General features: G+C 40.5%; 1 protein-coding gene across 2 annotated transcripts in view; it reads left to right on the top strand.

Moving 5' to 3' along the window:
• MCF2L (MCF.2 cell line derived transforming sequence like) overlaps nucleotides 1-12,414 on the top strand; it is a 99,632-nt gene extending 87,218 nt beyond the window's left edge. Inside the window, exons 24-33 of one of the 2 annotated variants that reach the window (XM_030468267.1) lie at nucleotides 117-195; nucleotides 341-407; nucleotides 2,696-2,811; nucleotides 3,451-3,537; nucleotides 4,355-4,411; nucleotides 4,766-4,840; nucleotides 8,957-9,084; nucleotides 9,707-9,819; nucleotides 9,943-10,046; nucleotides 10,170-12,414. In XM_030468267.1, coding sequence (XP_030324127.1) covers nucleotides 117-195; nucleotides 341-407; nucleotides 2,696-2,811; nucleotides 3,451-3,537; nucleotides 4,355-4,411; nucleotides 4,766-4,840; nucleotides 8,957-9,084; nucleotides 9,707-9,819; nucleotides 9,943-10,046; nucleotides 10,170-10,264 — 921 coding nt within the window. In that variant the 3' untranslated portion in view covers nucleotides 10,265-12,414. The remainder of the gene's footprint in view (nucleotides 1-116; nucleotides 196-340; nucleotides 408-2,695; nucleotides 2,812-3,450; nucleotides 3,538-4,354; nucleotides 4,412-4,765; nucleotides 4,841-8,956; nucleotides 9,085-9,706; nucleotides 9,820-9,942; nucleotides 10,047-10,169) is intronic. The other variant, XM_030468290.1, reaches the window with a different exon arrangement.
• The last annotated feature ends 1,509 nt before the right edge of the window (nucleotides 12,415-13,923 follow it).

The following is a 13,923-nucleotide window of genomic DNA, read 5'->3' as shown; positions in this document are numbered from 1 at the left end:
AGAGGGGGCTCTATATGTCCCTCTTAAAGGATTCTTCCAAGGCTGTGTTTGGCATGCAGATCTTTGTGTAGCAAGTATTCTATGCTTGATGGTTGATTATACTTATTTTTGGGCAGGCACCAACCCCTGAAGTGAAAGCTACTTGGGTAAATGAAATAAGAAAAGTGCTGACGAGTCAACTGCAGGCATGCAGAGGTAAAAATATTTTGCCTATATACATGTCTTAAATCTTTTTTTAAGTCCAAAACCTTCCCTGTGTATGTCTTCAGTGAGCAGGACTTGAATAATTACGTGTTCAAAATAGAAGTCAGTTTAATCATTCTTCTCTCCTCCATCACAGAAGCTATCCAGCACAGAACACTAGAACAAACACAGAGTTTACCTCTACCAGCATCATCTTGTGCAAGGTAAGTATGTATGTTACCAGATCAGTCTGGCTGTCTTGCAGATATGCTAACTAATGCATCCACTTTGCAACTCTTCATTGCTCCTATCCCTTAAGAATGACCCTTATATTTTAGAGATTTTTAGGTCTCTTCCTGTGAGAGCTGTAAAGGTTGGACTTTATGCATCTCTTGAAAGGTTAAACTGAGCAGCAGTGGGCTTTCCCAGCTGATAGAGAAAAGCACAGAAAAGTAATTTTCTGCATCAGCCATAGTCCTGGTGGTGTTATGGCTCTTATCTGCCGAACAGCTTATTAGATATTGTACACATGAGTAAGGCTTAAGTGGAACAGCATTTTACCCCCTTCTCTGGTCTTTTCCATTTCCTGCCTTCTTTTTTTTTTTTTCTTCCAGTTTCACATTATTATTTTGTCCTTTTCAGGACATCATCTTTTCTCTGTTCCTCTTTCTTCCCTCCCACCTCAGCTTTGATAGATTTAATTAATTGAGTGATGTGTTGATTCTTCCACTGTCCCAAGTACAGAGTCAAGCTTTTACTTTTCTCCCTTTTTTTTTTTTTCCATTCTTCACCCTACCAACCTGTATATTATTCTACTCCCTACTGCTGTTCTGCCCTTCCCTGATTCCTTTTTTGAATACTCTTCTGCTCCCTTTTTTTCATTATATGTGTATGTTCCCATAAGCCCATGTACTCATATCTTCACATAGTGTGAGCTGACATATGTATCAGTAGCTTTCTGCCTGGCATTTTTTATGCATCTACTTATTACTCAGAGATAATTTCCCAGTGGTATAGTATTTGTGGCTTGTCTTTCTCCTTTCCATTCCCAACCAGGGGTGTGATGGGATTCCAACTGCAAGATTCAGCCCATGTTCTTTGTTCATATCTTATCTATTCCTGTATTAAGAGCATCTGAGTTTCTTTCTTTCTTCTTCTTCTTTTTTTTCTTTTTTTTTCTTTTTTTCCTTTTTTTCTTTTTCTTCTTCTTTCTTTTTCTTTATTTTTTCTTTAGTTCTTTTTCTTTTGTTTTTCTTTTTCTTCTCTCTTCTCTCTTCTCTCTTCTCTCTTCTCTCTTCTCTCTTCTCTCTTCTCTCTTCTCTCTTCTCTCTTCTCTCTTCTCTCTTCTCTCTTCTCTCTTCTCTCTTCTCTCTTCTCTCTTCTCTCTTCTCTCTTCTCTTCTCTCTTCTCTCTTCTCTCTTCTCTCTTCTCTCTTCTCTCTTCTCTCTTCTCTCTTCTCTCTTCTCTCTTCTCTCTCTCTTCTTCTCTCTTCTCTCTTCTCTCTTCTTTCTTCTCTCTTCTCTCTTCTTTTCTTCTCTCTTCTCTCTTCTCTCTTCTTTCTTCTCTCTTCTTTCTTCTCTCTTCTTCCTTCTTCTTCCTGCTTCTTCCTTCTTCTTCCTCCCTCTTCCTCCCTCTTCCTCCCTCTTCCTCCCTCTTCCTCCCTCTTCCTCCCTCTTCCTCCCTCTTCCTCCCTCTTCTCCCTCTTCCTCCTTCTTCCTCCTTCTTCCTCCTTCTTCCTCCTTCTTCCTCCTTCTTCCTCCTTCTTCCTCCTTCTTCCTCCTTCTTCCTCCTTCTTCCTCCTTCTTCCTCCTTCTTCCTCCTTCTTCCTCCTTCTTCCTTCTTTTCTCTTTTCTTTTTCTTTTTTCTTTTTTCTTTTTTTTCTTTTCTTCTTTTTCTTCTTTTTTCTTCTTTTTTCTTCTTTTTTCTTCTTTTTTCTTCTTTTTTCTTCTTTTTTCTTCTTTTTTCTTCTTTTTTCTTCTTTTTTCTTCTTTTTTCTTCTTTTTTCTTCTTTTTTCTTCTTTTTTCTTCTTTTTTCTTCTTTTTTTTTCTTCTTTTTTCTTCTTTTTCTTCTTTTTTCTTCTTTTTCTTCTTTTTTCTTCTTTTTTTTTCTTTTTTTCTTTTTTTTTCTTTTTTTCTTTTTTTTTCTTTTTTTCTTTTTTTTCTTTTTTTCTTTCCTTACTATGTTCAGGAGAAAACTGTCAGAACAGAATGTGTGCCTGCAACTGAGAGTGAGTGGAAATTGTCCTGAGCAGTCTTTTCTCACTGCCATAATACACGTGGCTGCAGTCTAAGGGAGCCTTTCTCCTATGTATGTGCTCCTGGTCTTTAAATGTACAGCCATCAATGGCTCTTTCAGTCCTAGAAGCTACAATCTGGGAAGTAGCTAATAAACGGTTTTCAGACTATATATCTGTATGTAAAAGGCAGCCTGGGTCTGAAAGTCATCAACCCCATTCAGACACAGATTTTTCTGGAAATGGATTGATTGTCTCAATCTTCTTCTAATAAACAGTCCCTCACGGAACCACATCAGAAACACCAAAAAAATGGATGAGAAAAAATCTGATCTCACCAGTCCAGAAGGTTATGGCACCACAGCAGCACCAAAGTATCCTGAGAAAGGCAAAGGTGAGTTTACACATATATATTGTTATTTTTAATTGCAAAAGCATGCCTGTACTGCAGATGCAGAGGCAGATCCACCAGCAGAGCAGCCACAGTAGTGCAAGGAAACACAACATTGTATCTGAACAGGCAGGGCTGTGCTGCTTCCAGCCTTGGGGCAGCCCACCCACAAAGTGCTGCCCACTCTGCACCAGCATGAGTGGGTCCTTTCTGCCCTCAGCTCTGGGGCTTCTGCATTTCACTGTGTGGTGCAAAGAGGCCCAAAGCCACTTTGCTGAAGGGTAGCCAAAAGGAGGTGGGAAGTTACGAGGCCTGAGCCTGCAGTAGGTCTTCTCTTAGTGCTGCCCAGCTCCTCAGGTTTCTCTTCCTCTGCATAAATTTCTTAGCATTTTCTGTTCTGAAGAATATTGTTTCTCTCTTGATTTTTGGCTCCCATCATGGAGATTTACTAGACCAGTGGCAACACAAGTCACCAAAGAGTAAGAGCAACTGGCCACTTGGGTTTTTCTGTTGTACCTGGACTTTCTGTTGTCCTTTCTCATCTTAATATGTTGGTTCCCTGTCAGGGCTGTGAAAGATTTTTTTGCCTTGACCTCTTCATGGTCTTCTCCCCTTTCTATCTGTCTCTCTCTTCCTTTGTAGATGACACTAGCTCTACCTCAGAATGCTCTGCACTGTCAAAAAAGCCCTTTACACTGCAGGGCTTTACTAACCTCAAAAGTCAGAAAGGTAATTTATTTTTAAAAGTTAGTTTTCTATTTAAGGCTGTAATTGAAGCATCACTTTGTGCCTGTGTGTGTGTAGTGTAGCAGGTTTTCAGTGGGTGCACAAGTTTGGTCTCCTAAGTGCAAGCCAGGTTCCTGATCACTGACCATGACAGGGAGATTTTAGAAGAGGAAGATGCAGCTGGGAAAAGTGGAGCAGCTGGAGATGCAAAAACAGACATGCAGTTTCAAATCCTTCCAGTCTTACTATCAAGGCCAAAGAAAGAGTTAACAGTGCCCTATTTCTGTAGGAATCCTAGAAGAAGAAAGTTGTCTTCTGATTAAAGGCACCCAGCCTGGTTCTAGCTTCTGTGGATCTGCCCCAAATGCACCTGTACTTGGCAGAAAGGAATCAAGTTTTTCTGAATTATTCCCATATTAGCACCCATAGTAATAAAACTCCCAAAGCAGGACTGCAGCAAAATGTGTATGACAAAGTTGGTTTTTGCTGCAGACAAAAATAGATAAAAGTTTCCTTATGTTTTGAGAAAAGGTCTTTACTTTTTCTGCTAAAACAGACAGCAGGAGTCCGAGACCTTTCTTGCTTCCTCCTGCCAAGTAATCCCACTGGTACATTCACATCTTGCTTTGAGCAGTTTTTGAGCAGTCTGCATTGCATTAAGATGATGGCACTTGTTCAGGAGCATGATTTATTTTTCCAAGCATCCTTTCAGAATGCCTTTTTAAAACCTTTGAGTTCTTTCTGGAGAAGCTCTAGGGTTGTGTATCTAATATCCCATGCTAATGAGGTGAGCTCTAATATCCCATGCTTGCCTTGACAGAAACTCCATCTTCTGCTAAAAGCCAGACATTGCCAATGATCCTTCTTACAGGACCAGGTATTGCTGTAGCACTAGATATATGTAAAAATTATTGTTTAAATTTGGTGATGTTTGTCTAAAATTGAAAATAATTGTGTTCAGTTCGTGTCTAGTTCATTTAGAAAAGCTTACATATATTTCAATCTATTACTGTAAAATACATTTGTCAATTTATCTTCAAATAACTATATGTAAATAATGAAATCCTTATGCTATAACTGACCAACGATGGTTAAAATTAGAGTGATTACAGAAACCCATTTGTTTTCCAGTGTAAACTCAAAGGTATTTAGCATGCAATCCACCTATTCTCTTTTTTCCAGTTCTTCAATATCTTTCTTCTGTGTTTTTTGCCTATTCATCCTCCTGCAGCTTCTCCTACCAGTCCTGACAAAAAAGCTAAACGGCATGAAGTAGTGAGTGACCCAACTCCTTTTGGTTTAAGAGGTAGAGTGATATCACATCTTGAGCTCCACAAATACCAACACATCCCTCATGTATTATGTTGCATCAGAGTGCTGAGGATACCTCTATTATGCTGTTGCATGCAGCAGTATTGGTATCAGCTGAGTTTTTCCAAGTGGGGCTGTCAGCTTCTGCATATACTGTTTTTGATAGCACAACTGGTTGAAGTTTCACCTTGGCATTGAATAAATTAGCATATGACTAACTAGCTTTTGGGAGAGGGCAGTGGGAAAGAGATGTTCTGGTGAACAAATAACCAGAAGCTGGATGTTTAATGGAACCAAAGTGGCAACCAGTTGCTATGAGACACTTGTTTTTTCAATTAGCATCTTCCTGTCATTGTGCCCCTTATGAGAGGATTTAAATTTTAAAAAAGAAAAAAAAAAACATAATCCAGGATGTATGCACTCTAGTCAGAGTGAGATCATCACTGCCATGTGGAATTTCCATTTTAGACCTGCATTACTCTAGCCACAGGCCTGTAACATCTTTATTTAGGTGATAGGCAATTTTACCACTTGGTGAACCCAGATGATTTAACTGAATCCCTTGCACCAGTTTGCCTTCTGTAATCCCAACACACAGCTAAGCAACGAATAAAAACAGCTTTTTGGTTAAATGTCCAATTTCTGAGCAGTAAGGCTACCCATGAAGTTTGAGTACAAACCCCTGTGGCTAACCAAGGCTATGAGAGTAGTCATTCTCTTCCTGACTTTCATTCCACCACCATCTCCTTTTAAAAATATTGTTCTAAATGTGAATCTGTTTCAAGCCCTACCATCCTGCTCCTTTCCAGATTTTCACAGCCTTTGTCTTACCTGTGAAAATATCATGGTTTAATGCTCGGCTGGCAAATAACTGAATGAGAGATGCTCTCTATCTCCCCCTCCCCTCCCTGGTAAAGAAAGGAGAGTGAACAAGGGTGAGAGACTTAAGGGTTGGAAACTAAACTACACAGCTTTAGTGAAACAGTAATGATAAAAAAAGGAAAAGTTATGGAATATATACAAATATATAGAAAAACCATACCACATTCCTCCCCCAGTATCTCTCACGTCACCACCGAGGCTGCAGGGCAGCCCTGGGAAAGTCCAGGTTGGACTCCTGGAGTCAGCAGCACTCGGGAGATGGAGGCAGGAACACACAGATTCAGGAGGGCAGGGACCAGGAGCACAGGCAGAGAAATGGATGGAATCCTCCCAGGATGCTGAAGCAAACAGGGACAGGTGAAGAAGAGCCAAATGGGTTTGATCCCTCAAATTCATTCTGAGTATGATGCATATGGGATGGAATATTCTGTTTGGTCAATTTTGGTCACTTGTCTAGTCCTTCCTACAGGAGGGTTGCAGGTGTGACCTCTTTACTCCTTTTCTCTTTCTGGAGCACAAGATGTTCCTCAGAACCGAGCAGTGGCCTTGGTTCTGCATCCCAGTCTCCAGCTGTAACTATAAACATCGAGTGTGATCAGTCTCAGAATTGGACACTGACTGGGAAACTTAGTGTTAATTTCAGCAAGTACAGCTGCTTAGAAGACACTTAGCTGAAAGCAAAATTACAAGTCAGAAAATTAGCTTTATTCTGGTTGAAACCAGGAGAGGAAACAATGCAGGTGCTAGCAAAGCTTCATGTACCACTGTTCACCTTGTCTGAGCAGAAAGCAAGATTAATCCCATGCTGGACATATGCAGAAACTCAACAAGGTTAATGTTTCTGCAGGTAGCAGTTAAACCTCAGATCTCCAGGTACCATGAAAATCCTGAGGGCCAAAAAATTATTTCAGAAAGAAAAGGGTGTTTTGTGGCCTTTTCCATGAATGTTGTAATTTTCCAGGGTGGAGAGTCCTTGATCATTACTAATTATCATTAAAATTGTTGTGTCCTCAAAACAGACTTGTCTGATTTGTTGTCTTGTCCAGCAGCCTCTCACTTATCAACTCTAAACCAAGTAAATTAATTTAAAACATATACTAACTCCCCTTTCTGTCTTGTACCTTCCAGTCTCTTTTCTGACACTGACTCATCTCCTTCCCCAACTCTAAGAGGGATTAGTAGGCACTTGACCTTTCATTTCAGGATGAAACCGCCCCAGGTGATGGTCACAACTCCCCAGTGCAGAGAACATTGCCCCTACTCATTTCCTGTTACTGCTACATTGCCCTGAGTTACATCAGAGTGAGCTCAAGGAAAAGGAATTGGTGACAGAACATCTTGCAGATAGATCCTATCTCTGTGAAGAAACCTGTGGGCTCATTTCTGAGGGGAAGTGGTGAATGAATTCTTGGTTTTCCCAGCACCATCAAATCTAAGCTGATGTCTGCATAACCTTGCCTTTTCTCAAGACTGTCTGCCATTTTCTGACATTTCCTGCTTTTATAGGGCTCTCATTTAGCCCAGAACACGTCCATACACGTGTAATGTGCATGTGTAATTCTGATACCTGTAGTTTGCTAATATGTATGTGACCATTTTCACCACTTCCCCTTCACCCCCCCAGCCCCCACCCAGGATCAGAAGGGCTTTTGTATGGACTTGTTAGTAATAGAGTGCCAGCTTGTATGAGGACTAGGAGTACTGCTGCTATGGCAGGATCAGGCAGGTCTGCTTTTACCCACATCACCACAACTTAGGAAAAGAGGCTGAGGTGTTCCTGAGCCTGAACTGTTACCCAGAATGTTCCAGATGGGCAGGCCAGTGAGTATGATTTCACTTTTTCTTTCATGCAACTCACTCATGAGAGCTTGGAATAATTAGGACTTTAGTTTTCTTTTGTTGAATTGTTCTTAACTTGGAAGTAGCAGAAAGGGTTTCACCTGAGTCCCACAAGCCAACTGTAGGATGTGAGTTTCCAAGGAAAGTTGCATGGATACAGCAGGAATTTATTGCTCAGTTTTTTCACAGATGGAAGTTTATTCTTAGCCCTGGACAGGGCCAAATGGGTCAGTACTTCTAACCTTGTGCAGGTCACCCAGCAGCGCAGGCAAGGTAAAAGTTCCACTCTGTTTGATGTGCTCTGGTGTGATTTCTGCCTATGATTCTTAAATTGCTTTGGCTTTACTCTTGATGACAGTCAGATTTTTTTTTTTCCTAAAGCACTGGCTGCATCAGCCATGCAACAAATGCTTCAAAAGCAATGAAGAGCAAAAATGCTGGTGCTTTCTCAGCTCAGTAGTTACACACAAGTTGGAAGGCTTGCTCTTCTTTTCCTACTTTTGAGTTTCATTGTTACCATTTGACTTGAACCAAAACCTACTTAGAAAATATTTCTTTTATGATGACTTCTTTTCAGTATAAACTTGACACATTTACTAGCAGCTTCTGACCTCGATGAAAAACATCCCACTAGTAAAAAATTCTGTAGTTTTATTTCAGAAAGGATTTTGTGCATTCTGGATGTGATTCAGCTTTGTAAATAAATGAAATAATTCACCCAGAGAGAGAAAAAGGAGCACTTGGCAATAAATGACAGGCAGGAGATAGTTCTTGTGGTGTTTGGTGCAGTGACTTACCAATAAAATAAGTCAGGGTGATTAAGTATCCTTATGTCAGCCTGAGCACCCTTAAATAATAAACTGCCTCGTCAGGTGAAGAACTGAGTGCCTGTAGCTTGTGCTGAATTTGTTGCCAGCTCTGAGTGCTCAAGAGTTTGAAGGAAGCAATGAGCATCCATCCCTTGTTCCAGCATACTGTTTAGATTGCTTTGGGTGCCAACCCCGTGTATTCATCCTCTTCCCATAAAGTGTGCATTCCTGTCTTCCCCCTCCTTCCAAGAAAAAGACTATCTACCTGTTGCTTACCTTTGTGTAAGAGAGGAATAGCAGCTTTTTAGATGGGAGTTTGCATTCTTCCCTTTGGTTTCCCTCTGTACAGACCTAAAGGGCCAAATTCACTGCTGTGTGTGACCTCAATTCCACTTACTCTGATGAAAAGAGGCCAACTTTTGCCAGCTGTGAATTTCACCCAGTGGTTGTGGTGATTTCCCTGCGTGCAGTTTTCCTCCTGCTTGTGTTGATCACTTCAAAGTTTTTCAGTGAGGAAGAACATTTCCCCCAGGCACTGGCTCACTGCTGCAAAGTTAACCACCAGCTGTTTGCTCCCCAAGGTTGGGCCAAAACCTCTCATTCTCTTGATGCATCTGAAGAAAATGACGGCTGGTCTAGTGCTGAAGATCCACTGAATTCATCAGATGCAGAGGAAGAAGGAGGAGGAGGAGGCGGAGAGATGAAGCTGGTAACCAGAAATGCTTTGCTGCTGAGATAAGCAAGTGTTACTGATCCAGTGTGTGTGGCACTATGTAGGCATGCTTTTGAAGCTTGAATGGAGAAAAGTGCCTGCCTTGAAACTCTCACCTGGGCAAAATTCCAAAGGGAATGGAGAGGGCCCCCTTCCTTTATATCAGCCTTGTGTTTCGTACCTTGGGAAGGTCCAGCTGTGCCTGTGGGTGCTCACAGACCTGTGAGACAGTGACTGCTTATGCCAGAATACAGCAGTCAAGTGATGATGTGCTTAACTACAAACATTGTGTCACTAACTTTGCCAGGGTTTGAATTTTTTTTTTTTTTTTTTTTTTTTTTTTTTTTTTTGGTGGTTTGGGTTTTGTTGATTGTCTTTTGGGTAGAGATTTGCATTAATTTTGTAATTGAAGCAATTCACTGAGAGTTTTTGAGGGTGTAAGAACTTATGTACTGAATTTGCATGTAACTAAACAGCAAAGTTTTGCTGCTTCTCAGTATGTGTATGTACACCATCTTCAGCATCTATGTGCATGGGAAAGAAAAGTACTGCAACTTCAATGGCAAAAGCTGCAGCATACCTTAGATTACTCTGTTGTTTTTCCTCTGTGTGCATTTAGACTCCTGGTAAATATACAGTTGTGACTGATTATGAGAAAGGAGTTTCTGAAGAATTTACAGTGAAAAGTGGAGATCTGGTTCAACTGATTCGTGAAGGAGAGGATGGACATTGGTATGCAGATCTGTGTTTGCAAATTTTTATATACAGAATTGTGTTTGGAAGGCAGATGTTTAGGGCAAGACTTTCAAAGGCATCAAATGAAACAATCTGATGGGTTTTTTTGTAATTTTTTAGGTATGTGAAGAACCTGAGCTCTGGTAGAGAAGGCTGGATCCCAGCAAACAATCTCCTGATGCTCATAGGCAATTCAAAATCAGCTCAATCTTTAAGCAGCTCTGGTAGGCTATTTATTATAAATGAGATTATTGTCTCCCTTGAAGATTCCTGTTACAAAGGAAGGTTGTGAAAAAAAAATCCAACCATGTCATATTTTCTTGTGCTTTTTTTTATTTCCTTCCCAGAATCAGGCACTGCCTCCAGCACTTTGAGCACATCCTCAAGTTGCAGTGATAGCTGCAATGCCAGCAGCACCAGCGTCTCAGACATTAAGGGCTAACAGTAAATTTTTGCCTCAACTCCATCGAAAGAAACTTCAGAGGTTGTGATTTTGTGCACAGTGGATTCCAGTGGAGAAGTACCAGTTCTGTGTCGCCAGCTTTGAGTATTTCCACTGATGATTTTTACAGGTTCTCCCAGAAGATCCCAAGGAAAAGTGAATGGAATGTGAATAAAATGTAAATAAAATTAAACAATTTGAAATAGGGTCTTGTAAAGGCTTGTGCTCTGAAGTCTAAAGCTGCAGAGCTGTTAGCATAAAACACATTTTCTTATTCTGAACTGTTTAATTCCATAACAGCCAGAATCTGAGTGTGAGCAAACAAGATGTGTTCAGTGCTAAATCCTCATTGTAAACTAATAACAGAAATCACTGTGCAGGACAGGTATGAGGAAAATAAATCTGAGTTTACAATTTCTCCTCCCACAAAACAGCCCTTTCTCCAAGGATGTACCTCAGTCATTGCAGTGAGTGGGACTCTTAGCACAACCAGGAAGGAGGTTTGGTTCAGCCTTTTTTCTTCTCTGGGCTCTTCAGGATATTCTTCTATTCCCTGGATACAGGGAATACAGACATGACCAATTCACTGACCACAGCAGTATCAAAAGAAAATATTATTTTATCCTTTTCAACCTTTTAATAATGTGTGCAATGAAATAGCTCTTTTCTGAGGTATTTTGGCCTCACAACCAAATTCTTTCCAAGATCACTGTGTTTACATAGCCTTGGCAATTTAGTAGTATCTTTTTCCTTATGTAGGTGCACAATGAAACACAAATGTCCTTATTCACTAAATTATTTGTTAATTAAATGCTAATTGCATTGTTACCTCTAGTTCTCACAATTAACATGCAGTTACATGCAGAGAGAACTATTGTGGCTATACTGTGGGTCAAGAGCCTTCTTTCAGATAGATCTATGAGCGCTGGAAACCAGATGCAATTTTAGTTAGTAGTGTTTGTTGAAGATTTTTTCAAAGAGAAAAACACTTTTTTTTTTTAATAAAAGTAAAAACCCAAACAACACCTTTATTAGAGAAGAGTCAGACTTATGCTACAGACAAGTATTTTAATTTTTTTAAAGGAAGGGGAGTGCTAAACTTGCCATTTTTCAAGGTGTGATATAAGCCAATATTGTAAATTTTCACCTTGTCAGACTTTCTTGACCCAACATCCTTACAAACAGTCCAAAACTGTGTGTATGTATGGAAAACTATATCAACTTCTGTCCATCAATCAAATATTTTTAAGGGATTCATGTATTGTATTACTGAAAATAGTGTGGACATTTAAAAGAGCCTAAGTATTCAGCACCATTAAGCACAGCAGATTGTTTGTGAGAACTGCTGTTAAGTCCTCAGCCCCTCTGACAGCCAAGCCCTGAAGTCTACCATTATGCCAGAATTTCATATTTTAGAGGCTGCAGCTAAGGAAACTTCAACATAAAGTACTCTAAAGGATTATCTTACCCCTGGGTTGCAAAAACAGCCCGACCCCAGATGCAATCAAAATGCAACTGACCATGGGCAGTACAAATTGAAACATATATATACACACACATGTATTTATGCACATATAAATGTGCATCTATGTTTTTGTGTTTATATATATGTGTGTGTAGATATGTATATGTGTGTAGATATAATGTATCAATGTAAAAGATGTATTTATAGTCCTCATGCTGCTGAATGTGTCACTTTACAATTCATAAAGACTTGGGTTTCTTGCAATACTGCAATATAAAGACTGATCAGGGTTTTACTTCAGGCATCTTTTCCAACACAGATATCCTCTGATCTTTGTTTAATTATCCCATATAATACTGTGCTGACCTGGAATATTTAGTCTGATATTTAACAATGGAATGGCAACATGAGATTCAGCTTATATTCATCTACATAAGTTATTTTGTAAATTATCTGTAACATAATTTACTTATATATTGCTGTCATTGCTAGGACGGGACTGTCCTTTCTTTGCTCACCATGGCCTCATTTGTGTTATTTCAATGGTTTTCTCCACATCATTGCACTTTAAAAAAACCCATTTCACCATTTCCTTTTTTACTGCTGTTGTGAATTAGAAGTTCAAAGTCAAAGGTCTCTATTGTAATTACAAAAATTTGAATAAATTTCAGCACTTCCTGCTGAATGCCTTTATATAGATATGCTCTGTGTTTTACTTTGTCTCACAGTCTTGGGTATCATATAAAACCAGATATAGGCTGAAGGATTTGGGATAGAAAACCAGGTCTGTTTAGCTATTGCAAGCTTAGAAAAAGAGATGTTTGTCAGGGTGAATGTGTTTAAATCCTTTGTCTACTCATTTTGGACCAGCTCAGAAAAACATTTTACCCTATGCCACTTACCTGGCACTGGGCATTTACAGCATGTCTGCAGGCTGAGCATAAAAAATAAAAGCCAGTGCCAGGTAATCTCACTTTTATTCCCTTCCTCCCCCACACTTTTTTTTTTTTTTTTTTTGGAAGACAGCACATTGCTGCTGGGTTCTCCTGAAGAAAGCTGTGCATCCCACGTTTCCTCTCCTCCCATACACACACAGCTCTTGATCCTGTTCCTGGCACCTTAGTAGAACAAATTGGAGCTCTGTGTCTGGCGCTGGCTGCAGTTGGGTGAGAAACAAACCACACTCACTCTTGCAGCATCTGAAGAGGAAAAGGTCTGAGAATTCACAGCTTAATGGCTTTAAGGGTCACCATGCTATAGCAGGAGGGGAATTTCACACTGACTGGAGTGATTTGGGCTGAGCTGGTGGCCGTGTGCCAGCTAAGGTGTTGCTGGGATTTGACTGCTTTGATTTACTCTTATTCTTGTTAACATAACAGTTGCTTCTGTAGTATGTAGTCCTACTTTTCTGAGCAGAAGTTGGTCCAGCCCTTCTGAGCAGAGAGCTACATCGTACTTGTTAGAGAAAACAAATGAGGGAATTCTGGCCCAGATTTACCTTAACAGAAAGTATCTTTGCAGATAACCCATCTGAGTAAATGCATTTTTAAGAGAAAGTGTCTGAGGGGGTGATCAGTGGTCCTTATTTTCTAAACTGTCAATTTATTTAATGCCTCTTTATTTTTTTTTTATTTAAGTGGGGCTGGTGTTGCTGGGCATTACTGAAAGGAAGTTTTTAAGTGTATAAAGTGACATTCAGCATCCATCCCAACACAAGCCCATCCCACCACCAGCCAGTCCCTCTGCAGGCTCCTTCACACCTAGGGCAGGTTCCCAAGCAGCTGCTGGCCATGCCAGGCTGGAGGGATGGGTGGCTTTCTGGCAGGGCACCATGGGGTGAGGGACTGTAACATCTCAGCCAGAGTTCAAAAGCCAGAAAAGGATGGGTTGTTTTTTAAGGGAAGCACATGGGGTTGGTAGATACAGTGGGACAAGGACCCCAGGACTCCAAGACAGTTTAACTCAAAAAAGTGCTAAATGCCACTGAAGCAGAAGCTGTGTGGAGCAGCAGTCAGTCCAGCAGCAAACTCCCCTCTCTGCTCCTTTCCTGCCTCATGGTGCTGCACCCCTCCTCTTGGCAGCTCCTCCTGCCTGAGGGAGCAGCTCAGTTATCCCCACACACATCTTTCTGCTGGCAGTTTTTGGCCTGATAAGATTCCAGAAGGGGCAGAGTGTTCACCTATCTCAATGATAG

The sequence above is a fragment of the Calypte anna genome, chromosome 1 (genome assembly GCF_003957555.1).
Source record: "Calypte anna isolate BGI_N300 chromosome 1, bCalAnn1_v1.p, whole genome shotgun sequence".
NCBI lineage: Eukaryota > Metazoa > Chordata > Aves > Apodiformes > Trochilidae > Calypte > Calypte anna.
The sequence above is the reverse complement of the archived record's forward strand: the minus strand, read 5'-3'. Positions and strand labels throughout refer to the sequence as shown.